Source organism: Phaenicophaeus curvirostris, chromosome 21 (genome assembly GCF_032191515.1).
Source record: "Phaenicophaeus curvirostris isolate KB17595 chromosome 21, BPBGC_Pcur_1.0, whole genome shotgun sequence".
Classification (NCBI taxonomy): domain Eukaryota; kingdom Metazoa; phylum Chordata; class Aves; order Cuculiformes; family Cuculidae; genus Phaenicophaeus; species Phaenicophaeus curvirostris.
This window is the reverse complement of record NC_091412.1, coordinates 2,140,583-2,166,431: the sequence shown is the minus strand read 5'-3', so window position 1 is coordinate 2,166,431 and position 25,849 is coordinate 2,140,583. Positions and strand designations below refer to the sequence as shown.

Genomic DNA, 25,849 nt, shown 5'->3' with positions numbered 1-25,849 from the left:
ATCCTTGATCAGATCAAGGCCAACAACTGCAGCAGCACCACGAAGGAGCGTTACTAATAAAAAACCAAAACATATGCACCAGAAAGGAATATTAATAACAAAGCCCAAACACGCACACCCATCCCCTGCTGTGGATTTTGCACCATTATTTATTATCATACAAACCAGGTTCAAAATACGAGCAGGTCAGAGCAGCTGCACGTTGCTGCCCATAAACAGAGATTCGGCTTATGAGACCAGATTAACGGTTCAACACACACACATGAGACTCTTCCAGTCTAATTTCTACTGGATCTATGTCCACTCCACAGAAGCAACCGCTCTCCTTTTACAGAGCTGTCCATAAGCTTTACAGGCCAGGCTAAAAAGATTTGGAAGCTCACTTCTGGTGCCCACGTGGTCCTTCTAGAGTTGAACCACAGCACAGCACTAACAGAAGCATTTAAAAACATCACGTTGCCCTGCCCTGCTTCCCATCCTGCTGGCTCACGCAGCCCTACCTTCCCTAATAGGGGTTAATTTGGCATTTCAGATGAGCAGTGAGTAAAGAAAACCCAAGGTAGGCAGGAACCCCTGCCAAAACCTGCTGTGAGTACTTACAAATCCGATCAGATAAGGGCTGCCAGCATCTCCCAGGAGGTGCGAAGTGAAGCTCTGCAAGGCCACTGCGGTTGCACGGCGGGTTGGGATGACCACGTACTGCAAAGAAGAAGGGGAAAGAAAAAAACATACATAAGGAAACTGAAGGAAGAACCTGTCCAGCTGTCTGGTATTGCTCAGTTTATGCCCAGATCAGGATGAAATAAAGCTCCCCCAGCTGTGGGTGGCAGACACAGCCACTGTCCAGGCCACGACTGGCTTAAGCCACTGGGGAGTTCTGCCACCCTTCCTAGATTTCCATTACTCCAGATGGCAGGCGCTGAGGGAAGGAAGCTCTGTCTCACCTGCACACCCCTCAGCAGCACTACACGCATGAGCCTGACTAAGAACATTGCCCACCAGACACTTTGCTATTGCTCCTCAGCCTAGATTTTGCTCGGCTGATGGGAAGAGTGAAGTTTGAGGTTGCCTGCAGCATATAACTTACCCAGCCTTCCAAATGAGGACTTCTCTGTCACCTGGGAGATTGTGTTTTATCCATAAGATACCACTTAGTTTCTTAAACCATAAGCAATTCACCTCAGTGTGGAAGGTCACATCCTCCCCTCCCACTCAATCTCTAGTCACTGTGATTCCTCTTGTGAAAAGGGACAAAGACACATCAGGGAAATGTTCCATAGCCAAGATACTGTAGTTAGTTGGGTCTCCACTCCTCTAATAGAACATGACAGCCTCTGCCAGGTCATTCAGTATAGCTCTGACTACACAGGATGAGTGGAAAACACAAATTATTTCCCCCTGAAGGGGCCAGAGCTCACAGAAAACAGAGCCCTCACCATGGAAGGGGATAGCAATTAAAAAAAAAGAAAAAAATAACAAACCCTCCTCCTGTGGAACAACCTTAATTTTATAACACAAATTTAAGAGCAGAAAAAGTCTCTCCTGCATAAAACTTGGCCGAGAACATTGGCATCAGTACACAAGTCCTGGTTTTGAAATGGATCTGATCTTCATTTGAAGCTGTAAATAATGAAGAATTCAATGGGTCTCTAAATCCAAATGAGCACCTATAAGCACTGAACCCTGTTCTGCCTTTTTCTGTCTCCCTGAAGAGTGACCTACCCTGGCAGAAAACACTCTCTCATTTAGCTATTTGTACATCATCATCCCTTTTACCTGTCTACTTTCTTTCTGCTGGGCTGCCTTCACTCTTTCTGTTGAAAGCAACCCTTCCCAGACTTCATAGCATCATAGAATCACAGAAAATTTGGGTTGGAAGGGATCTTAAAGATCATCCAGTTCCACCCCTGCCATGGGCAGGGACACCTCCCACTGGATCAGGGGCTCCAAGCCCCATCCAACCTGGCCTTGAACCCCTCCAGGGATGGGGCAGCCACCACTGCTCTGGGCAACCTGCAACCAGTTCCAGGGCCTCATCACTCTCATGGTGAAGAAATTCCTCCTTATGTCTAGTCTAAATCCACCCCTCTCCAGTTTATACCCATTGCCGCAAGTCTTTGTGAACAGCCCCTCCCCAGCTTTCTTGTAGCCCCCTCAGGTACTGGAAGGTCACTATAAGGTCTCCCCACAGCCTTCTCTTCTCCAGGCTGAACAACCACAACTCTCTCAGCCTGTCCTCATACAGGAGGTGCTCCACCCCTCAGATCATTCTTGTAGCCTCCTCTGGACCCTTTCCAACAGCTCCATCTCCTTCTTACATTCAGGATTCCAGAACTGGACACAATCCTCCAGATGATGTCTCACAAGAGGAACAGAGGCAGAATCACCTCCCTTGACCTGCTGGTCACGCTTCTTTTGATGCAGCTCATTCTTACAACCCTTTCCTGAGGTCATTTATTAATTAAATGTGACAGTTCAGGACAGGCACATCCCCAGCTGGAGATACACAGCAATGACTTTACCTTAGCTGACAGTGAGGGAGAACTCACAGCTCAACAGGAACATATCTAAGGGCCCAGGATCTGAAGCACTGGTTCGGTGCTTTAACACTTTCTCTCAGGGAAGGTGAACTGCCCTGTCTGCGTGGAGAGAGTCAGCCAATAAAAAAGGAAAGAAAAGAAAGAAAATCCACACCAGAAGAGCACTGATGCCTACTCAGAATAATCATCTCATTCCAAGCAAAGACAACTTGGAACAACGGGTAAAATTGAATTAAATGCTTTTCCTTAGGGTTTTAACACGCGCTTTGTGAATGACCTGCCAGTTCTTTCATCACTGGTTTGACAATGCTGCACACGCGCACTGCTGCCCTGCTTCGAGGGGACATTAAATGGGTGCCCTCTCAATCTCCTGTGCAAGAGAAGAGCAAAAGATGACCAGGTCCTCAGCAGCCACCTGGCTGCACACATTGGGCACTGGCCTCCTTTTACATCCAGGAGCTCAAAACAGACTTGAAGGCTCAGGGAAATCCCAAAAGGAAAATAAGGTCTAGGCTTGATTAGAGAAATGTACTGAAGGTCACAGTGTGAGACACACAATTCATTGACATTACCCAAAGACGTGGGTAATGGGAGCAACCTGGATAGATTAGACCAAAGGGGAAAAAAAGTTATTGTTGTTCTTCCCACCTGGCCCCAGGAGCCAGGAGGAAAGTGTTCTGCAAGTGCTCCTTGAGAAAAGGGCAGCTGAGAGAACTGAGTGAAATCCTACCTAGTTCGAGAGTCCAGAGTTGTGTAGATCTGTGAAACAGGGAATTGTTAGCTTATATTAATATGTGTTTCTTTTTATAAAGATTATGTTTCTAACTCTGGAGAAGAAAGCCTGTCTGGCTCTATATTCTATCAATTTTCTTAGGGAAATGACAAAGGAAATGGAAAATTTATCCAAAACTTACCATTTTCAGGGAGAGGCAGTGAATTGGTGCCAGCTGGAGAAAGAACTTTGAATGACACCTGCATCACAGAATCATGGAATGGTTTGGGTTGGAAGGGACTGGAAAGCCTATTCAGTCCCACCCCTGCCATGGGCAGGGACACCTCCCACTGCATCAGGGGCTCCAAGCCCCATCCAACCTGGCCTTGAACCCCTCCAGGGATGGGGCAGCCACCACTGCTCTGGGCAACCTGGGCCAGGGCCTCCCCACCCTCACAGAAAAACATTTCTCCCTAAATTCTCATCACAATCTCCCCTCTTGCAGCTCAAAACTGTTCCCCTCATCCTCTCCCTGCCCTCCCTGATCCAGAGTCCCTCCCCAGCTTTCCTGGAGCCCTTTTCAGCACTGGAAGCTGCTCTAAGTTCTCCTCGGAGCCTTCTTTTCTCCAGGCTGAACAACGCCAACTCTCTCAGCCTGGCCTCGTACAGGAGGTTCTCCAGCCCTCAGATCATCTCCGTGGCCTCCTCTGGACTCGCTCCAACAGCTCCATGTCCTCCCTTGTGCTGAGGACTCCAGAACTGGACGCAGGGCTCCAGGTGGGTCTCACAGAGCAGAGCAGAGGGGCAGAATCCCCTCCATTGCCTGCTGGTCCCTCTGCTTTGGATGCAGCGCCGGGCACAGGTGTTTCTGGGCTGTGATCACACCTTGCCAGCTCAAATTAAGCTTCTCACCCCTCAGCATCCCAAGTCCTTCTCCTCAGGGCTGCTCCCAATCCACATCATATGTGTGTGAGCATATATTTATGTTTATGCACAGAAATACACACACGGAGATATTACACATAATTTTGCATGAATATCTATTATAACTACACGTGGCACTACACGTGGCTTTGTAGCCAGCAAGACAATTCCCAGTAAGTTTCCAGCTTGCCTAGCTGGAGAAGTTTGGTGCCCGAACTTGGTAAATCTAGTCTGGAATTCAGGTGACAACCACATGCACAGCACGCCACCCCCCAAACCAGAAACCCGATGTGCAGCAAGCAAATTAATGGGAGACTCTATCTTGTTATCTAAAATGACATCGGAAAGGAAAAAGGCTTAAACCAGCATCCCTAAAACAGCAAAAAAAAATACTCTGTCCTGACCCTGCTAAAAAAGCACTTTATTCTGATGGAGGAAGCAGTTGGTAGCATGCATTATCCACTGGTCTAAGAAGACAGCAGAAAATTACAGCTCTACATGGGCATTTTGATGCTAAAATAGACCTAGATTCAAACCATACGTGGCCTGTTTTGCACAGCCCACAGAAACTGGAGGTGGAGGAGCCGCAGCAGCCACCGCGGAAGCCTGAGGGATTGTCCCAGCTCATCTCTGCCTCCGGGTACAGAGGCCGGCAGCACAGAGGATGGGCAGGAAGGCTGACCAAGCAGCTCTGGCAAACCTCTCCTCTTTAAATAGAGGTTTGGAAGGGCCATGGGTTCCTGCTCACATCCTCTTCCTGCGGTGAAAGCAGCAGAATGGGTTGATCTGAAATAAGTTAAGCAGGAAAGCCAAGGGGAGATCGCCCTTCTCCCAGGTGTGGGAGTGTCTTGAGTTTTATGTCTCATCTCTCTGAAACAACTTCTGCTCTTCCTGGGTGAGACAGAAATCTTCAGGACAACGCATATCAGCCTCTTAACATCAAAGACAAAGAAAACATATGATAACTCCATCCCACAGGCAGAGCTTGGACACAGTCCAGGTGTCCCTGCTGTAACTACTCTCCAGAAAAGGTAGAGGCTGTGAGCCAGAGAAACCAGCCTGAGAGAGACCCTTCCCTCAAGCCAGGCAGATGCTGTCTAAAAAACCACTTGCCCATGAAGTAAAAGGAGGCTGAGCAGGTCTCCAAATCACAGCGCGACCTGGAGCAGGACACATCCAGCTCACAGGGCTTCAGAGACACCCCTTGGAACATCCTTCCTGGTGTTTTGAGATGTGTACCTTCAGTCACAGGCACTCCTCACCCTGCCTGAAAACCTAAACCACAGCCCTCAGGGGACTGATGCGCACAGGTTGCACCAGGAGAGGCATCAACGGAACTTCTGGAAATGCTATTTAGCCCCACCTGTAAAACAGAGCAGTATTGTACGCTAAATAATTCTATTGCACTGCTGAGCACCACTCTATGTCTGTTTTGAGCATAAAGGATAGAGCATAACAGCAAGGCTCTTCTCCTCCACAGCAGCTCATGATCATTTGGAAGACCTAGTGTTTTAAAAGCAAAAGATAAGTACACAGAGCATTTTCTGCATCAGTATCAGGACTTTGCATAAACTGGGGGATGGCTTTTCTCAGCAAAGACCTAAAGAGACTGTGACTGCAATAGCTGAGACCCTTTAAATTGTCTTCGGGCTCTTACACAGAAATGCCACCAAGCCTCTGTCCATCATCTTTAGTTTTGAGATGTGCTAAGGAAAAAAACCCCTGCTATTAAGGTACAAAGGCCCAAGCACTCAGCACATCTCAGGATGTTCCACCCTTGCCTGCTGCACCGAAGCTCATTCATTATTTCTGTTCCAAGGCAGTTTTAATGTTGCTTTGGGGGGCTGGTAATTTTGAGGCCGATTTGCAAAGACGGCTGATAAAATCTGTTTCATGATTAGCATGCTCCATAAGAACCACCACCTCCTTCCCTGAGCACCATCTGAGCATGTGCCTGGGAGGAGATTTGGCGAGTTGTGCTCAGGAGAATAAGGGCTGTTTTGAACAAATTTGCATTTGGAACAAATATGAGGCTTTTACAACCCCCGGCAGTGCAGGATGTTCTGCAGTGCTGACAGTTTATCAAACCTAGCCCCCAGCACCTTGCACTGCAGGCAGTTTGAGGAGCTACACACAGACTGCTACGTGGGCAAGGACAGGAGACACAATGGAAGAGTGAAGCTATGAAGAACCAACAAATAAATCACAGAATTATAGAATAGTTTGGGCTGGAGGGGACCTCAAAACCCATCCAGTTCCACCCCTGCCATGGGCAGGGACATCTCCCACTGGATCAGGGGCTCCAAGCAGGCATCCAACCTGGCCTTGAGCCCCTCCAGGGATGGGGCAGCCACAACTTCCCTCAAAGCTAAGAAGCAAACAACCTCATTTTGTCAAGGAAAATAAACCTCTGAAGACGCTTACCAACTTGCCAGATAGGGTTCTTAAGCAGTCATAAGATCTGCAAATCTTGGGAGATCTATGCTAAACCACGTGGGATGCAGTTTCCAAAAAGCTTTACTCCTGAGGCTCAGCCAGTATTGAGAGCTTTTTATCCATGAAAACAGGATAATATTTAGGAACATGATGAAAGTCGTGTTAGGTTTATGCTAATAATGCTTTTAAACTCCTTACCGGCCTCAGGCAAGAACAGGCACCCTTCTGATTACACCAAATAAATAGTAATCAGTAGAAATTAATTTGCCAGACACTTAAAATGCACCTCACTAAAGCATATCCACACCTTTCTCTGGCTAGGACTGCCCAAAAAACTGCCTGTCAAGCATGGTTACAGCCCTGATTCTTACCTATTGTCTGACTAAACATCCTCTGTGTAGCAGGAGTGCCCGTGGACCATCTGTTCACAGGCTTGCATTGATCCAAGTGGATGTTTACATTTATCATATAGCACTTTTACAGGTCTACTTGTGCTGATAATGCATTAAGTTGGGCTTTGTACAGGACACCCAGCTCGTTTGTCTAAACAGACAGGGAAACAGGTAGTTTAAGAGTTGGCATCAACTACCAAGATCTGATTTTTAACATGCTTTTCTTTCCTGTCTTTTGGAAATCAGAACTAAGAAATTAGTTCCAATCATTTCTTATGGAGTTCTTTTGCACAAGAATCATAGAATCATAGAATAACCAGGTTGGAAGAGACCCACTGGATCATTGAGTCCAACCATTCCTATCCTAAACTAAACCATGTCCCTCAGCACCTCATCCACTAAAGCAACATAAATAACTGCAAATGCAACCCTACAAAACACAACCGACTGCAGGATGCTGGTCACATCAGACGGACGTAAAACCCTGTAAGAGCTATTAAAAAGCAACAGGATTCTGAAGTCACATCGACATCGACACAAAAAAATCTCAGTAATTAAAGTGGGAAAACGGTGGCATCCTTCGTACATCTGCTATAATGATGTAGGTGGTAGAAGAATGTCTCGGGGTTAGCTGGAGAGAATGCAGGTCAAGGGTTAGCTCTGTCTCTGGCAGACACTCCTGGAGGCCCCGGAACATACCTGACATGTTCCCTCCATCCATCCGCACCATGCTGGCAGCAGGGATGACAACCTCAGCTGCTATTTGAGAGTCTCTGCTGGAAGACTGCAGATGTGCTCTACGGCCTTAGTTCAGGCAACACCAGCCAGGACATAAAAGATTTCCTACTTAAGCCCATTAGCTAATTCTGACCAGAGAGAGTTGGGAGCGCTCCTGGAGACGGCACAGCCAAAGGCAGGAGGGACTAATGAGCAACTACAAACATTGTACCATAATTTCTTCCTGAACACAGCTGTCTGTGGACCACACACAGAATCATAAAATAGTTTGGGTTGGAAGGGACCTCAAAGCCCATTCAGTCCCACCCCTGCCATGGGCAGGGACACCTTCCACTGGATCAGGGGCTCCAAGCCTCATCCAACCTGGCCTTGAACCCCTCCAGGGATGGGGCAGCCACCACTGCTCTGGGCAACCTGGGCCTCTTCACCATCACAGGAAAGCAATTCTTCCTAAGATCTTGTCTAAATCTCCCCTCTTTCAGCTTAAAACCATTCCCCTTCATCCTATCCCTGCCCTGCCTGATCCAGAGCCCCTTCCCAGCCGTCTAAGTGTTGAGATAGCTCTTCATGCACGTCCACATCAACCTTGGACTCGGCACGGGCTGCAAGCGCCAGCTGAGAACAGAGTAACCACCTGCTCAGCCTGAGCACAGCTCTGTCACACTAAAGTTAAACTGATAGGAGGAACGAATCTCGGTAATTAAATGCTATTTAATGCTAATTAAGTACACTGATAACCTTTGTTTCTCTGTGCTTTCTTCACATCTGAGAGAAGTGGAATTAACCACCCCACCCCACCTCCCAAAGATCGAAAATTCATCAGGCAACACAGTTACGGCAATGGCAGAGCTACCTGAAAACATAAACACAACCTTGAACTTAAATCACAAACAGAACTTAAGCAGAGGCTTGAAGTTCTTTGCTGAGTCAGTATATCAACACCAATATCTTTACATCTAAGAATACCGAGCCAGATTGTTTTCTCACTAATGTTTGCAGGAGCAACAAACACAAGTCGAGGGAGTTTCCTATTGCTGTTAGACTGATTATATTTTTAGTTCTGTCAACAAACTGCCAAAGACCATTGACAAGTCCTGTAATGGGTCTGTGCTCTGGCTTCTTTCTTTTTCAAACAATAAGCACCAAGTAACCTCCCATGATGGGATTTCAACAGTCAGCATCTTTGATATATTCTTACATATTATATTGATATATAGTATGTTTGATAAATTCTTCACAATGAGGGTGGGGAGGCCCTGGCCCAGGTTGCCCAGAGCAGTGGGGGCTGCCCCATCCCTGGAGGGGTTCAAGGCCAGGTTGGATGGGGTTTGGAGCCCCTGATCCAGTGGGAGGTGTCCCTGCCCATGGCAGGCATGGAACTGGATGGGCTTGGAGGTCCCTTCCAACCCAAGCTATTCCATGATTCCATGATACGGAGCCTATCACAGAATGGTTTGGGTTGGAAGGGACTTTAAAGATCTTGCATTTCCAATCTTCCCACTGGATCCGGTTGCTCAAAGGATCATCATATGTCTCTGATGGAAGCATTACAAAACATGCAAGGGTCTCTAACAAACATCCAGGCTATTTCATGTGAAAATCAAGCTGCTGAGGTCAGCTTACCCATTGGAAAGGCTTAAAAAGCTCTGTGGTGGAGAAAGAATGGAAAATGAAGGACATGAGGTGAAAAGTCCCTGACAGTTTCCTCTTGGACAAGGTGGACATAGTCCAAAAATTCTTTCTACTTTCTTTTCCTCTCTCCTCTCCCAGAGGTGGTTCTCTATTGTCTATGTGTTGAATGGTAGGTTTGCTGGAGTTACGCCAAAGAGAGAGGTGGTTGGCTGCTTTTGTGGTCAGAAGAGGGAGGGAGGGAAGGATTTCCTATTGCAGAACAAAGCTGAGTTATTGACAACACAATCCACTAATGTGCTGACTATTAGGGAACACTGGCTGATTTCTTTGCATATGGGGTTTTGTGCTAATACTCAAAATTTGGGGAAACTATTTGAATTCAGTAATGGTGTCCTTTCCAGACATCTCCTCTCCCTGGTGTGCAGAACAAAGGACAAGAAGAATCTTCTTTTCTCTTCCTAGCTCATTTTCCTTTTCAGCATGTTAAAAAAAGATATAAATACAAAAATAGAATTGGCTGAAGTAGGCATTTAGAAGAAATGGTGAACTTCAGGTTGTTCTTGCAAGCTGACAAACTGCTCTGGCCACCAGAAGAGAAAGATGCTGTTCCAAAGTCCACTCACCATTAGTATGTCTGCTGTGATAGCCCAGTTTGAAAACAGAAGAGTTTCTCCGATAAAAATGCAAGTCTGTTGTAACAAAACACACAAAAAGGAGAAGATTTATTCACTTGACATTCAAGGGAAAAAAAAACTGTCACAAACTTTCCTTTGTTGCTTATTTGTCTCAAAGCTACACAACACTCCTTGTAACTTTTGTTGTTCATCCTGAATATTAGAAAGCTATAGATTTTTATCAGAGCTTCAGGCTGGCCTGCAACTTCATTAGTGTAAACTATGATCTGCAGAGCAGCTAAATAAAAGGCTGACATGTTTAGTAACAGAAGAACATGAGAAGCCAGCAAGAAGAGACAGCTCTGGGGTTCCAAACTCGCATCATTCTGGTCCACAAAAAGCCAGTTAGGAAAGGCAAGAAAGCCACAACTCCCCCCAGAAGTCATTTTCACCACTAGGAATTGAGTCACATGTTAAAGTAGGAAACCAAATGAGGTTCTCTACCCACTATGTGCAAGATCCCCTCCCTCCCCTGAGAGCATGTGCTGTTCTTTTTGAGGGTGACTGTAGTAACTGTAATAATTTGAGGGCGCTGTAATAACTGACACGTGGCATTGGTGATACCTACAGTCAGCACAGGACTTAACTGTGGGGTTGGCGACATCAGTGTCTTACAGTGAAATACTCTGTGGAAATGATCAACAAGCGACACGAAAAGCTCTGTGTATGCAGCGGGATGAGAGTTGTTTTTTATGTTGATGTGGCATGAATGTTAGGTCTCCCTTTTCACTTACTGCCTTCTCCTTCTCCATCCTGTGTGGCACAACAGAGCCAAGCAAAGATTCAGATCAGGAAACTGAGATGGGCAGAGAATCTTTTGTAGCGGGGAAGAAACAGGGGAAGAGGTGCTTCTTTTGCTTATTATATATATGCCCAGGGAGGTGGTTGAGTCACCTTCCCTGGAGGTGTTTAAGGCACGGGTGGACGAGGTGCTGAGGGATATGGTTTAGTGTTTGATAGGAACGGTTGGACTCGATGATCCGGTGGGTCTCTTCCAACCTGGTTATTCTGTGATTCTGTGATTCTGTGAAATCAGTTTGCTGGTGCACTTCACTAAGTGGTTCTACAAACTGCTATAGTAGTGACAAACTGGAAATGATCATCAAGAGTAAATTAACTCAGCCTAATCACTAAAATAAAAGTTCATCAAATTGAGTGCAATGGAGCAAGAGTGACAAGGCTTCAGGAGGAACATTGCCTCCATCACAAAGCCTTTTACTCCTACTTCAGTCCTGAACCCCTTGCTTTTATGCTATAGGTTGGCAATGATGGAATGGGGTGGGTTGGAAGGGACCTCAAAGCCCACTCAGTCCCACCTGCTGCCGTGGGCAGGGACACCTCCCACTGGATCAGGGGCTCCAAGCCCCACCCAACCTGGCCTTGAACCCCTCCAGGGATGGGGCAGCCACCCCTGCTCTGGGCTGCCTGGGCCAGGGTCTCCCCACCCTCACAGCAAAACATTCCTCCCTCAGATCTCAACTCAACCTCCCCTCTTGCACCTCAAAACTCTTCCCCCTCATCCTCTCCCTGCCCTCCCTGATCCAGAGCCCCTCCCCAGCTTTCCTGCAGGCCCACTCTGAATACTAGAAGGGACAGTTTAACAAAGAAACATAGATCCAACAGGATGAAAAAAAAAGGACAGAGAATCTTCCAGGCACACGTTTCCCTCTTCCTTTGTGTACTTTGAAGAGCAGAATGTATAGACAAAGCGCTCTGTAAATAACCAGACTTGTAAAAAGCAGCTCCCCTGCTCTTCACCAGCAAGAAGACAAGCAAAACCCCTTCCCTAGACTTCCCCCAAAGGCAGCTTTTTGCCCAGCTCACCCATTTCTTTCTGTGGCATCTAGAGAGAAAATGTTACTCCTGGTATCTCCGCTGGCAGTTGGAGATTAACAGCTATGGAGATTTGGATTCAGGCAATTGAAGATTTCCCTCTTCATTGCCTTTTCATTACCTTGTGCTCGGTTTTTGTTATGGTGAATAGGCTACGACTCATTAATGAAACAAAGCTGGCAAGAAATACTCGACACACTTTGCTGTGAGCAAACACTGAGATAGATTTTGGTTTGTGGTGTTCTGGTGAGCTTTGAGTCCCTGTCGCAGTCCCTGTTGCTTGCACAGGCGCAGTCTGGGGTGAGGGGCACCATGGGACTGGCAGCTATGGCTCTGATGTGACCACCACAATTGTCTTTCCCACACACACACAGTTTGAGATTGCCCAAACCTCTCAGACCATCATGTCACTGCCAGGAACAGTTGGCTTTATTTAACAAGTCTTACGCTTTGGCCCGCAGAAAGCTTCCTCTATTTGTTTCTAAAATTGTCTTTGTTTCCCACACATTCCTCTTCCTCATCCCCTTTTGCTACGACTGGATCTGCTTCCTCTGTGATGGTGTCTGAGCCAGTCATCACAGCCCAGCTGCTCAGCTAGGAAATCTCTTTCCATTTTCCCACTGTCCAGTGGTCTGCCTTGCACTTGGCTCTCACTGAAAATCACAGAATCATAGAATCATTGAACAGTTTGGGTTGGAAGGGACCTTAAAGCCCATCCAGTCCCACCCCTGCCATAAGCAGGGACACCTCCCACTGGATCAGGGGCTCCAAGCCCCATCCAGCCTGGCCTTGAACCCCTCCAGGGATGGGGCAGCCACAACAATGTCACAGATGTCACCTGCCAGGCTAAGAAACCAACGAATTAAGGTGCTGACAGGAATTGAAGCCACATGTCATGTAGCAAAGGCTTGCCCAAGCCCCAGGTGGGCTCTCAGGACCTGCTCTGAAACCTGTCCCCAGCATTGCAGCTGCTGTTGCTGCGGTTCTGGATGGATTAAACTGAGCTTGGGAAAGATATAATCACACTTCTGAATGCAGCATCCACACGCCTTGCCTGTTCATTCATCCAAGATTGCAAACAAGCATCATCTGCCTTAAGGATATACAAATTATGTGGACATAACAAGTTGTAACCCACAGCAAGTAAAACTTGCCCCCTTCTGCAGGAATTCAGACAATGCCTACAGAATCATAGAACAGTTTGATTTGGAAGGGATCTTAAAGATCATCTGGTTCCAAACCCCCTGCCATGGGCAGGGACACCTCCCACTGGATCAGGGGCTCCAAGCCCCATCCAACCTGGCCTTGAACCCCTCCAGGGATGGGGCAGCCACCACTGCTCTGGGCAATCTGGGCCAGGGCCTCCCCACTCTCACGGTGAAGAAATTTTTCCTTATGTCTAGTATAAATCTGCCCCTTTCCAGTTTATACCCATTGCCCCTAGTCCTGTCACTCCAAGCCTTTGTAAAAAATCCCTCCCCAGCTTTCTTGTAGCCCCTTCATGTGCTGGAAGGTCACTATAAGGTCTCCTCAGAGCCTTCTCTTCTCCAGGCTGAACAACCCCAACTCTATATAAATCTATATAATAAAGGGATCTATAAATAGATCCCTACAAACATCAGAGTGCACCAGTTTAGAATTGTTGGATGTGCATTTCACCCAACACGTTGCAATGAGACACGTGCTGAATGTGGGGATTAACCATGACACTGGTAAAAGGAAAAGGAACAACAAGAAGATCAAAAAGTAGGACAAAAGATACTGACATTAAAAAATCCTGTCCTTATCCGCTAATGGAGATTTCTAAAAATGAGTTCATCTGCTGCAAAGGGCACATGAGGATAAGTAGTGTTTCTGCTGGGGAGAGACTCTAGGGATGCCTGCTGCAAAGAGGACAGACTCTAGACAAGATCAATAACTCCTGAAATGGTCACGGCATTGACTCCTTGCTTTTCGACGCCTCATTTTACTCTGAGATTTCAGCTCTAGAGAGGTTTCCCCTTCTGAATCCAGCTGTGCTGTGTGATATCTCACCATCTCCATTTGTATCCAGTTGCTCATCTCTGATGAGCTGATAGAAGTTACGCTCCCCTCAAGTCTTCTGCTTACGTGAGCAGTTTGCAAATTCTGATTCCCAGAAATGATAAGTAGTTTCAGACTGGTCACACCAGCAGCTCTCCCAGCAGGACCTAAGCAGGTTATAAACTCCTTCTATGGCTGTTTGAAAGTGTATTTCTCTGCATCTTCATTATCTGCATTTCTCGTTGAAATGCTGAGTAAGACTCTCACATTTACTCACAATTTCGAAGCAAGGCTAATTCCATCTTTTACAAAGGCCTCTAGTGATAGGATGAGGGGCAATGGGTATAAACTAGAGAGGGGCAGATTTAGACTAGATATAAGGAGGAAGCTTCAATATAAGAAGGATATAGAACTGTTGAAACAGGTCAAGAGGAGGACACAAAGATGATCTGAGGGCTGGAGCACTTCCCATATGAGGACAGGCTGGGAGAGCTGGCATTGTTCAGCCTAGAGAAGGCTCTAAGAAGACTACAGAGCGATCTTCCAGTACCTGAAGAGCGCTACAAGAAAGCTGGGGAGGGATGTATTATAAAGGCAGGTGGTGAAAGGACAAGGGGGAATGGCTATAAACTGGAGAGGGGCAGATTTAGACTAGGCGTAAGGAGGAAATTCTTCACAATGAGAGTGGGAAGGCACTGGAACAGGTTGCCCAGAGCAGTGGTGGCTGCCCCATCCCTGGAGGTGTTCAAGGCCAGGTTGGATGGGGCTTGGAGCCCTTGATCCGGTGGGAGGCGTCCCTACCCATAGCAGGGGATGGAACTGGATGATATTTAAGGTCCTTTTCAACCCAAACTATTCTATGATTCTACAATTCCATCTCAGTGCTGGGCAATATTGATGCCCCAGAAGGAGGTAAGTCACCAACACCATGTCAACAGAAACTCCTTGAGCTGAGCCTGAGATGGTATAAAAGCTCTCTGGCAAGGTTTTACCCTGGGAGTTGCTGCTTCTGCAAGATCATAAAATGTCTTTGAGGGATTGAAATAGATGCTGAAATTGAGGTACAACAGGAAATTGGAACTGTGTCAAAAGGAAGGCAAAGCAAAGCATCTCTCTCCGGTCATTTGGAAATTTAAACTGCTCTAAAACCTGCTGTTGAAGTGTCTGAGTACTGTGATCCAATGATGCCACGGAGCTAATGGGTTTCAAGAGACAGGTTTGAAACCCAGTGCTTCAAAAAGTACATATTTCAGAAAGAGTGGGACCTAAATATATGCAAACTGCTGTTGTAAGGAGCTGGAGTGCAACACACAAATACACATGCTGCGAGGAACACAGAATAAGAACTGACTGGACTACACAGCTGAGCAGGATGATAAAAGACAGAAATACAAGCATCTGGGCAGCTAAGTGATATAAAATGCTGTTTTATTCCCCCTTTCCAGCCACTTCTACCACTGTGAGTAATTTACTGGATTAGTATGAAAAGATTGGAGGAAAAAAAAAGCAGTCTGTCTACCTGCTCCAGGTAGGAGTGGCTGCTTCAGAAGTGGAACAGCAGCTGCCCTCTGGGTCAAAAATGCCTACAAGACAGGTCTGAGCAGAGGGGGAAAGGACACACTGTCAGGGGAGGACGAGAGCAGAGAGTTGACAGCCTGTAAGGTGTCAACTATAAGCCTATAAGGTGATTGTGCCAAAGGATAGGCAGGTCTTTTCCAATAAACAAACCCAGAAAGACAAGAACTTAAAAGTAAGGGCTTTGGTGATTCTTGCTAGAGCGCCGAACGCTTCTTCCATGCTGATTCCAGTCGCAGTTGAAATTAATAACTCTCGAGCAGGGGAGGAGATGGTGATCTGGTGGTAGCACAGCTCAGCAAATCGTGGGGACCCATTTAAACACTTGCAAGTGAGAAATTTAAGGCTCTGAGCCAATGAGATGTCCAAACCTAATAACCTTTCAAATTTAGCACAATGCAAGCAATGACAGAAGTTTAAGGACAGACACAGTACAGAAGGTCTGGAAATACCACCGTGTTGGGAAACAGACCAGAACACGGCTCTTGCCTTTCACGCTCACACAAAACTCAAGCATACAGTTTCAAGATAAGAGCCAGGACACAACTGTCAAGGAAGCTATCAGAGATGAGAAAAACACCTATAAATGTCACTGTATTCTTTCCAGAACCAGCTGTTTTCATAGATTTTGAGTTACGGAAGGTAACCCAGCCCATCATGCTGCCCACCATATCTAAGTTTCCAACTCCAGTGTCAGAGAACAGCCTTCCCTTCATTTTGGACCAATGAGACTTCAAACAGGCAGTGATGAGGAAGGACTATGCCATGAAAACTTGCAAGTTAGGTCTCCTAGGGTAGTACAAGGGTATTAACCCCCCTGGAAGTCCGTAAGATCACAATAGCATTGAAGGGTGTGGAAAAATAAGGGCTCGTGTTTGAACTTGCCTTCCAAAGTCAATTCAAGTGATATGAAGCACCGCGACGACAATGCCTTGTGCTGTGAGACATTGGTAGCTCCAACACAGACCCGTTCTCTCAGTGGGGTTAGCACCCACAACTCTAAACAGCAACAGGTGTGGTGCCATTGTTTTCTCTTTATATGAATTTATAGTGGATGGCTTGGCCACAGATCTTCTAACTCCACGTGATTTACAAACATTAATGATCTGAGCGATCCTGACCCTTTCCAAGTTAAGAATCCCCATCTTCCAGAGGCAAAACAAAGTTAAACACTTGCCCACTGGCAGGTGTACAATCTGTTAGAGAGAGTTTAGACCTTGAACCCCATTGTCATGATAACTAGACTCCTATCTGCTTTCTAGGCATCAGGTTTCCAGTAGCAAAGAAACCATCTTTAGGGCTATGGACAGGCAGTGCTACATGCAACAAATATATGCACCAGCCTAACAGCATCAGCAAACAGACTTATATTCCTCACATCCCCTCCACAGGCAGATGTAATTTCCTTTGCAAACCATTGACTCTTTATTAGATTTATTGCTCATGCATAGTAAAATAAATAGTTTCTAAGATTGGTTAAATGACACCATCTATATTTATATATTTACACAATGCAGAATAGTCACGTGGTTATTTAAAAAGAAAAAAATTAAGAATAAAAGATGGAAATGAGACCAATAAGCACCTTTTGTTGCAAAATTTTTGAAAACTAGTTCCAGCTGAGAAAGGGGGAGGGTTTCTGCATAAAGGGACTACAAACAACAAATGAACATGTCTTGTCATCAGGGCTGCGAAAGGAGAAAATCACAGGGCTGGCTGCACAAAGAGATGGAGAGGAGGGGCAGGTGGAAGGTGTGACAGATCTCCTCACTCGGAGATGGTGGATGATGAATGGAGGGTTAATGCTTGGCCAACCAGTAATCAACAGGTTGTCTGAGGTGACCAGTTTCTTGCTGATCACTGAATCAAAGGTTGCTTCTAGATCGTGCCACAAACCAGAGGATGGAATCTCCCTCTGACACTTCCTAAATAGCCAGCGTAGGCACTCTCAGTTCTGTCTTAATCTTTTCAAGCTTTCACTCACTCGATAACGATGGCAGCTACTGAAATACTCAGATCTACAGAGGAAGAAGGAACCACAGTAGATGGGTTGACTGGTTAATTGTAAATGAACTCTCCGGTTAATTGTAAATGAACTCTCCTGCTGGGTGGAAGTGTGGAAGCTCAGTGTGGGCTTTCCAAAATTATCCCACTATTCCAACCATCTCATGCCTTCCCTTCATAAACTCCTCCTAGGTCCCAGGCTCCTCTCTGGGACACTGAAGGAGAGCCCAGGACTTGTTCAGTGTATAGATTTCTGCTCTCTGCTGAAAGCAAGATTCTAGCCTGGGGCTGGATTATTATGCTTGAGTTTTTCCTTTTTCCTTCAGTTGATTTGTCCAGATCTATCCGATGTCTTTTTATTTGCTTCAGTTACAAACTCTCAGAGAGGGGCTCTATTCTAATGTGCACTTGTGCAGCCTCGAGTATTATGGGTGCCTGGGTTATGAACAGGACTGTCAGATGCTACAGTAACACAGATAACACAAGTTGTAATTACACAGTAATTACTATTGGTCTGCAACAATCTACTTAGTTATGCAAATTAGTGGTACCTATTGGTAGCCAAAAGCAAGCCCACAAACAAATTTTACTGTAAATATAATTTGGTACTACTGCAGCTACCTTATTTTCCTGAACCAAACTATTAGGCCAGAGCAAGAGAGGCACGGATAGAGGTATAGAAACAAACCCCAAAGGCAGGGAACAGTGCTAAATCCCCAGCCCTAAAACCCAATGACAGTTAGTGAGAGGACATAAGGAGCTGAGATATCATTTTCCCTCCAGGCACATCTAGATAGTGCCAAAATGCCAAGGGGCAAAAGGAAGGACACTCAGGAGAGGAAAAGTAGGATCAATATCTCAGGCTTTCTATAGCGGACAATGTACACAGTCTTCTAAGGAGTTGGGGAGAGAGTAAAAGCCAGACCGACATGTGCAAAAGATTATACTTACATAGGCTCCCACGATGCTGCTCTTGGCAGCGACGAAGATCAAACAGATGAAGATGGCTGATCCCAGCATGCCGACGGCACAGACAAGAGGATCAGCTCGCTGGGTTTTTGACCGGTACCATTTGGTTGCCCCAGCCCCTGTGATTACACCCAGGAAACCAGTGAAGCATGTGATTGCGCCGAAGATCAAGCTATTAAAAAAAAAAAAAGGAGAGAGAGGATTTTTTTTTTTTTGAGATTTCCCCAAAATGGACAGGGTCTTTGAATGAATTATTAGGGTAAATAGATTAATGGGAATATGCATATTGGCTTTGCAAACTTAAAATAAAACAAATGAGCTCCACTGCTGAGCACTTGTGATTTTAGCACTCTTCCCCCGCGATTAAGAATCATAGAATCATAGAATGAGTTGGGTTGGAAGAGACCTCAAAGCCCATCCAGTTTCACTCCCTGCCATAGTCACATAAGGGGAACTCACAGACAGAACAGGCATTGGGAAGCTTAAGGGAAAGGAAACCTAACAAGATTCTAAATACCAGTGAATTTCAACTTACTTTGATTTTCTAACTCCTTTCAGACCACTTCAGAGAAGGTTGATGAGATTACTTACTGTAATGTTACCCATCTGAAAGATGTTAGTTTGAATGTAAAAAGCCAGGAGCTATCAAGGATTCTCTGTATTGTATGTGCAGGACTTGGATTACAGTGTCTTTGGCAACTACACTACAGTAGCTCCAGGGCAGCTCAAACCACAGGTGTCATTAAGGAGTGGAAAACATCTCTTTGCAAAGAGCAGATGGGGCTGTCTGACTGGAGCGGTGTTTTCTACTCACTGCATTTTTGCAGAATAGACTGAGACTGCTTGCTGGGAGCTCTACTTGATGGAACTCCAGATCACTAAGTCATTTACTTATGATGGGATAGTGTCAGCTAGAGCAAGAAGGCTTTCCTAATGTTCTTTTTCCCTCATGAGCTAAAAAGTAAATAAGCTTACAAAAGGTAGACTTCTCTTATCTTTCATTCACCCAGCGAAACGCTTCTTTAGCATTTGAAGTTTTGCGGCATCAAGGTAAAGCAAAAACCAATGAATTACTTTCCCTAGCTTATGTGCTGCAAGTGATATTCTGTCACCGGGACTGAAAAACCAAACCACCATTTAACATCAAGCATTCCAGACCAAGGCGTCCCAGATCTCTGCACCATCCATCAGTAAAATTCAGCTTACACAGAGCCCAGGGAGCACTGACACACAGTGAAGCTCTCCCTCACACAGAAACAAAGGTCTTCAGGGTCAGTCCCTGCAGCCTTTAGGGTCAGTCCAATCTCGGAATCACAGCCACCACTGTAGCTACCCAACCTGCCAGCTCATTCTGCTGTTATGATGAGATAAGTAAGGGTCTCAAGAAACCAAATTCTCAGCTCTCCAAACATCCTCCAAGACAAAGATAGAGGCCTCTTTTCTGCACTACAACCTGGGAACTAAGATAGAGCTGAGGTCATTGCTTCTCCCTTGGTTTGACTTCATGATATGAAGAAAAGAAGTGAAATAAAACCTAGTTTACAACCCCAGCATTTCCTATCATTGTTGCAAAGAGCTAGAGGAAATTACAGACATTCTAGTAACTTGACTCCGTGGGACTTGCCTGTTTCCTCTGGTAAATAAGCCCCCACCATCTTCTCCACTCTTTAAAGCAGCAGAGTATGAATCTCACCTATCTTTGGTGCTGCAGGACTGTGAGCCGCAGGTCTCTGCTGTCTTCTGCACGACCTGCGCTCTGTGAAGGTAGACAGGGATCCACATGCCAAGTGCCCCTGTGGCAAAGGAGACAGCAGAGGTGGCCAGCGATGAGAACACGTAGCTGCGGCTGCGGAGACACAAGAAACAAAACCAAGAGAAGGTTTAGTGGGGAAAATGAAAAAGGAGGAGCCCTGGGACAGGAGCCAGAGCCTCAGGGACCAAACACAGTGTTCCCCCATGCTATATACCTCCCTTTGCCAAGGGCCAAGGGTAACACAAGGTACAAAGCAACAGAGAATAAAAGGCATGGAATATTACTCCATATGTGATGCTCCACTGATAATGATGTACACAACTCTTGAGAAGGGCTTCAAAGAGAACATTTCTCATGGAACTGTTTCAGAAGACAATCAGTACTTGGTCACGTATTAATACAGGGCTTTCACTCTGATATGACCTGCTTACCTGGACTCCAATCTCACTTCTCCCTCCTCATCCACACCACCATATGATTACTACTCGGATAAACTAACAAAAACGTAACAGAAATATTGATAAACTAACCACCATCACTTCTCATGGGCCTTTGATGCTGAATATCAGGAAGGCATTGTAGCCAGCAGTTGTAAAAATGAAGGATGCCAGCAGAGTCCCATCAGAGTTCCAACATCGCAGTGAATTCCCGAGTGTGGGTATCTGCATCCACAGATGAGTTTTCTGGGAGTGAGAGTAGCTGCCCAAACACTCAAGAGTATCTGAACTTTGATGTACAGATACAAGCACCCAGGCACATATACAGGACAAACATATAGATTTAAACCTGTGATGAAGTGCAAGCTTTTGCGTGTTTTCTCCTCTTAAAATTAAACTGGCATTTAACTCTCTCTTCTGCCTCAGCTCTTTCAAGGAAGAAAAAGGATCTAAGCGTGTGAACAGCAGCAGCACAATTAGAATCATAGAATCACCAGGTTGGAAGAGACCCACTAGATCATCGAGTCCAACCATTCCCATCAAACACTAAACCGTGTCCCTCAGCACCTCAGCCACCCGTCCCTTAAACCCCTCCAGGGAAGGTGACTCAACCCCCTCCCTGGGCAGCCTCTGCCAGTGACCAATGACCCTTTCTGTGAAATATTTTTTCCTGATGTCCAGCCTGAACCTCCCCTGGTGGAGCTTGAGGCCATTCCCTCTCGTCCTGTCCCCTGTCACTTGGGAGAAGAGCCCAGCTCCCTCCTCTCCACAACCTCCTTTCAGGGAGTTGGAGAGAGCAATGAGGTCTCCCCTCAGCCTCCTCTTCTCCAGGATAAACACCCCCAGCTCTCTCAGATGCTCCTCTTGTTCTCCAGCCCCTTCCCCAGCTTCATTGCTCTTCTCTGGACTTGCTCCAGAGCCTCAAGATCCTTCTTGCGGTGGCAATTTTGACACTGCAATTTTGACACGGCAATTTTGACACTTCAAAAGCCTGGATTTGTCTGAAGCGTGAGCCAAACAAAGCAGACTCTCTCTTGGATCTGAATCTTAGAAAGGTTACAGCAAAAGCTGGGATCCATCAGCACCTTTGCAGTCGATACTGCATGAAAATGTTAACTGTGATTTTCTTTCCAGGGTCCTCAGACTAAACCTCCTGCAACTCCCTGCCTGGTGGCACTTCCCAGGCTCAGAAGCAGCACAGACCACTGGATCTTCCTATTAAGCATTAGAGGCACAGCTTTTTATGAGTGCTCTTACTTTCTGATGAGTGCTTTCATGTCCCTCAGCCAAGAGGTCCGAGCCTTCAGCTGTCCCCCAAGTTGTTCCACGTTTCCTCTTTTAGCCGCAGGCACAAATATCAATATGAGCGTCCCCGTTATCACTCCCAGGAGTGGTGATACCTGCAAGAAAGGAGCAGGGAATTAGCACAGGAGTCAGTAAGAAGCACATTGCATTAGTTTAATTTCAGAACTGGATTCTTTACAGCTAGCCAGAATCTGTAAGCACACTGAGGCATCTGCTCCTTCCCTTCTTCTCAGTTATCCCCTGGGGTCTGGAAGCAGGCAGCTTGGTGAATGCTCTCGTTAAGGCAGGCCGTTTCTTCATTAAAGTGCCAAGATTCATCTAAATACAGTTCTTCAGTGATATTCAGCTCTCTGGAAACCCAATCCCAGCTGGGCTAAGAGACCAACTAGTTCCTCTGAGAGTGCAGGAGCTTTTAAGCCATGAGGCCAAGTTAAAGATTTCTGGATGCAGGAAGCAAGCTGGCTTTGAAATCCTTGCTTGACATGCATATGGGTATGAACTGGAGATTTAGACTAGACATAAGGAGGAATTTCTTCGCTATGAAAGCGGTGGCGCTCTGGAACAGGTTGTGCAGGGAAGTTGTGGCTGCCCCATCCCTGGAGGTGTTCAAGGCCAGGTTGGATGAGGCTTAGAGCAGCCTGATCTAGTGGGAGGTGTCCCTTCCAACCCAAATTATTCTAAGATTCTATGATCCCTCTTCCAGGATCCCTTCCCTTTTCCAGGTAACTTCCTCAGATACGCCAAGAAACACTGAAAATTCAGGATGAAAGATAGGAAAATGGCACATTCAGGGGTTAGGTGTCCCGGTTTCCAATCCTTTCTCTCAATCACTAGGCAAAAGTACACAGTGTTTTGCAAGCTACAAACATGATTCTCATTTTGACACTGAAATTCCATCATTGTCAGAATGGAAAATAGCTTTGTTAGGAAAATAGGAACAAGGATTTTCACCAAACTACCATCTCTTCTATATGTGTTACTTCAAAGAAATTCCTGCTCAAAAAAAAATGTTCTTCCAGTAATAACCTGACAAGGGCCTTTACAAGTGTTTCATGTCCAAAGATGACAAATCTAGAATTCTAAGTAAAGGAAAAGAAGATAAAAATATTTCAGAACTGGAAAGCTGGGAAAATCCTTCATCCAGGGATACTTGAAACCTTATACAGCAGCCTTATTACAGTTGAACACAATACACAGCCCTCAAAAAAACCCCATATTATGGAAATCCTGCGATTTTCTAGGGTCATAGAATTTAAAATCTCTTTGAGTATTACCTAAAGGCTTAACCCCACAACAGGACAGTATCCATGGATATTCAGAAAGCTCCAATGAAACACTGACACTGCTGCTAGATCAAGAGATAAAGCTGCCACTTGCCAAAGTGCCTTTCTGTCTTCTTCAGCCCAGTGAAGTACAGATTATTCTTGACCTCTCCCAGATGTGGAGACCACAGGAGATCACAGAAGGGAAGCATCACCTAGGGGAAGCTTTCACTTCTGGCAAGAGCACAATAATTTCCACCAGGATGGAGCCTGCTTTACACTGATGCCTATAAACTCTCAACATGTGCTGTCTGAGTATGGAATCTAATCCATGCCATCCAAAGCAACCCTCAAAAAGTGTGCAGCTTGGCAGAAGGCCCACAATTTTGCACAGTCAGGCAATCACAGAATCATAAAATGCTTTGAATTGGAAGGGAAATTTACAGGTCATCCAGTCCAACCCCCCTGTAGAAGCAGGGACATCTTCAGCCAGATCAGGTTGCTCAGAGCCCCATGCAACCTGACCTTGAACATTTCCAGGGATGGCACCTCCGCTGCCTCCCTGGGCAACCCAGGACAGTGTTTCACTGCAAAATTTCTTCCTTATATCCAGTATAAATCTCCTCTCCCTTAGTTTAAAACCATTACGCCTTGTCCTGTCACAACAGGCCTTGCGAAAAAGTCTGTCCCCAGCTCTCCTGGAGCCCCATTAAGGACTGAAAGGCTGCTATAAGGTGTCCCTGAAGCCTTCTCAAATCATGCATCGATGTGTCACTTAGGGTGGAAATCATGACCCCATATATACAGTCTTGCAGATCGCCTGGATTTCTCAGGATAACTACAGAGACTTCATCTGCAGAGAAAGACGCTTGTGAGGATTTTTTTCCACCAGTTAATCATTTGGGTTTTATAGATGGAAACACAAGAGCGCTCCAATGTACCAACCTTGTTAGAGCCCACCAACCAGGAGGAGGGGCTTAAGGGTTTCTTATTCCTTGTGCTGGCCTCTGCTCGAAATCTAATTTCACCCTTAAAGTATTTCTGCTGCTGACTGAGGTAGCCATCCTGTAGGCTATTAAACTTCTCATTTCAGATTCACTGCTGGAAAAGTCTCTCCACTCTCCTAGATGCGGATGGACAGGGAGGGAATGGCCTGTATCTCAGAAGGGCACATTTGCTCGAGGTGGGAACCCATCTACTTCATCATCTTCAGTTGTAAAGGGTGTTGGCATGAGATTCATTGTGTTCATGAAGTGCCAGAGGCAGAGCATGCAGCCCACGGGGGCTCATGCCACCCAGCCTGCCAAAGGTCAGAAAACAGTTCTCCTGGGCCACTTCCTCTCAGCCCTTTCAAGACACCTTAGTGTGCAGGATCTGTTTGTGTGTATGTGGTTGGTGTGTATTATCTTTTCAATACATTTATCAAGGTCCCAAGAGGTTAACATAGAAGGAAACCGACTGTCTCAGGGCAGAAAAACAAGCGGAAACTGGAACAAAGTGTTTTTTCCTCAAAGCAGGAAGCCATTCTCGGAGTTTCTTGACAGCAACGGACTGAAAGACTGTGGAGTTGATTTAAGGGCATCTTTCCATCCCCATGAAGAAATCATGTTTGACTGATAATAAAGTGATTGGAAAACTCTTGCTCTCAGGCAGGAAAAACACCAAGCACAATGAGCCAAACCCACATACCTTTCCCATTTGCTGCGAGAATGCATCTGTTATGCACTTCAATGGCATTTCCTATCCTTTACCTTCTAGATATATATCAACAGGTGGAGGAATTGTGAGACAGAACTCTTCCTGACACTGATAATTGAATGCAACTGTTACTAGGATGTTATTAAGAGTGGCTTACCCGCAGCGCCCAGTGCCAATCTCCAGCTACCTGCTTCACGCTGGAGCCAGTGATGTATCCCAAGCCACTGCAAGTAAAGCAAGTATGAGAGTCAGTCAGTCAGAGAGTCACCCACAGCTGCTCTTAAACAAAAAGACAAAAGTCACAATCATTTGTGCATCCTAGGCTCTCTTCTCCAGCAGGAAGAAGCACAGCGAATGAAGCTGATGGTGGCTAATTCATAATTCTTCTCAGCACTGCTGATCTAAAAATGCTCAGATCTGATGCAAATTCAGACACTGTTCTCAAGTTTATAGCTGACCTTTCAATCTACAGCGGATGGAAACAAAGCCTTAAAAAGAATTTATTTCCCAATTTAATTTCTACATCAGGTCTATCCATGCATTAAAATGAATACTCAACAATTTTATGTTCAAGCTCTCAGTTAAGAAGTGCCCTTAAATACACACTATATTCCATCATTAATTTTTTTCTTGCCATTTAATAGTACTTGGTTCTAATTACCCATGAAGAGACCATTTCCCATAACCTAGTAAGAAAAAAACAAGAAGATGCACAACAGTTTGATGAGAGAACATCAGACCTGAAGCTTGGAAATCCCCTCGGAAAATAAAGGATCAAGAGGACCTTTGGCCACATGCTAAAACTTACACTGCAGTAACAAAGGGTGGTTCACAAGAGACTGGATGACAGAATCATACAATAGTTTGGGTTGGAAGGGACCTTAAAGCCCATCCAGTCCCACCCCTGCCATGGGCAGGGACACTCCCACTGGATCAGGCTGCC

At 45.8% G+C, this 25,849-nt stretch overlaps 1 protein-coding gene across 6 annotated transcripts in view; it reads right to left on the bottom strand.

Moving 5' to 3' along the window:
- Positions 1-25,849, bottom strand: part of LOC138729592 (sphingosine-1-phosphate transporter SPNS2-like) — a 208,105-nt gene that overhangs the window by 37,459 nt on the left and 144,797 nt on the right. For all 6 annotated transcript variants that reach the window (XR_011338912.1, XR_011338911.1, XM_069873951.1 and 3 more), the window contains exons 5-10: positions 25,064-25,130; positions 21,899-22,041; positions 20,145-20,297; positions 18,434-18,623; positions 9,998-10,063; positions 601-699 (exon numbers count right to left, since the gene is read on the bottom strand). Coding sequence is in view for 4 of the 6 variants with exons in the window: in XM_069873951.1 (XP_069730052.1) it covers positions 601-699; positions 9,998-10,063; positions 18,434-18,623; positions 20,145-20,297; positions 21,899-22,041; positions 25,064-25,130 (718 nt within the window). In the remaining 2 variants the exon portion in view is untranslated. The remainder of the gene's footprint in view (positions 1-600; positions 700-9,997; positions 10,064-18,433; positions 18,624-20,144; positions 20,298-21,898; positions 22,042-25,063; positions 25,131-25,849) is intronic.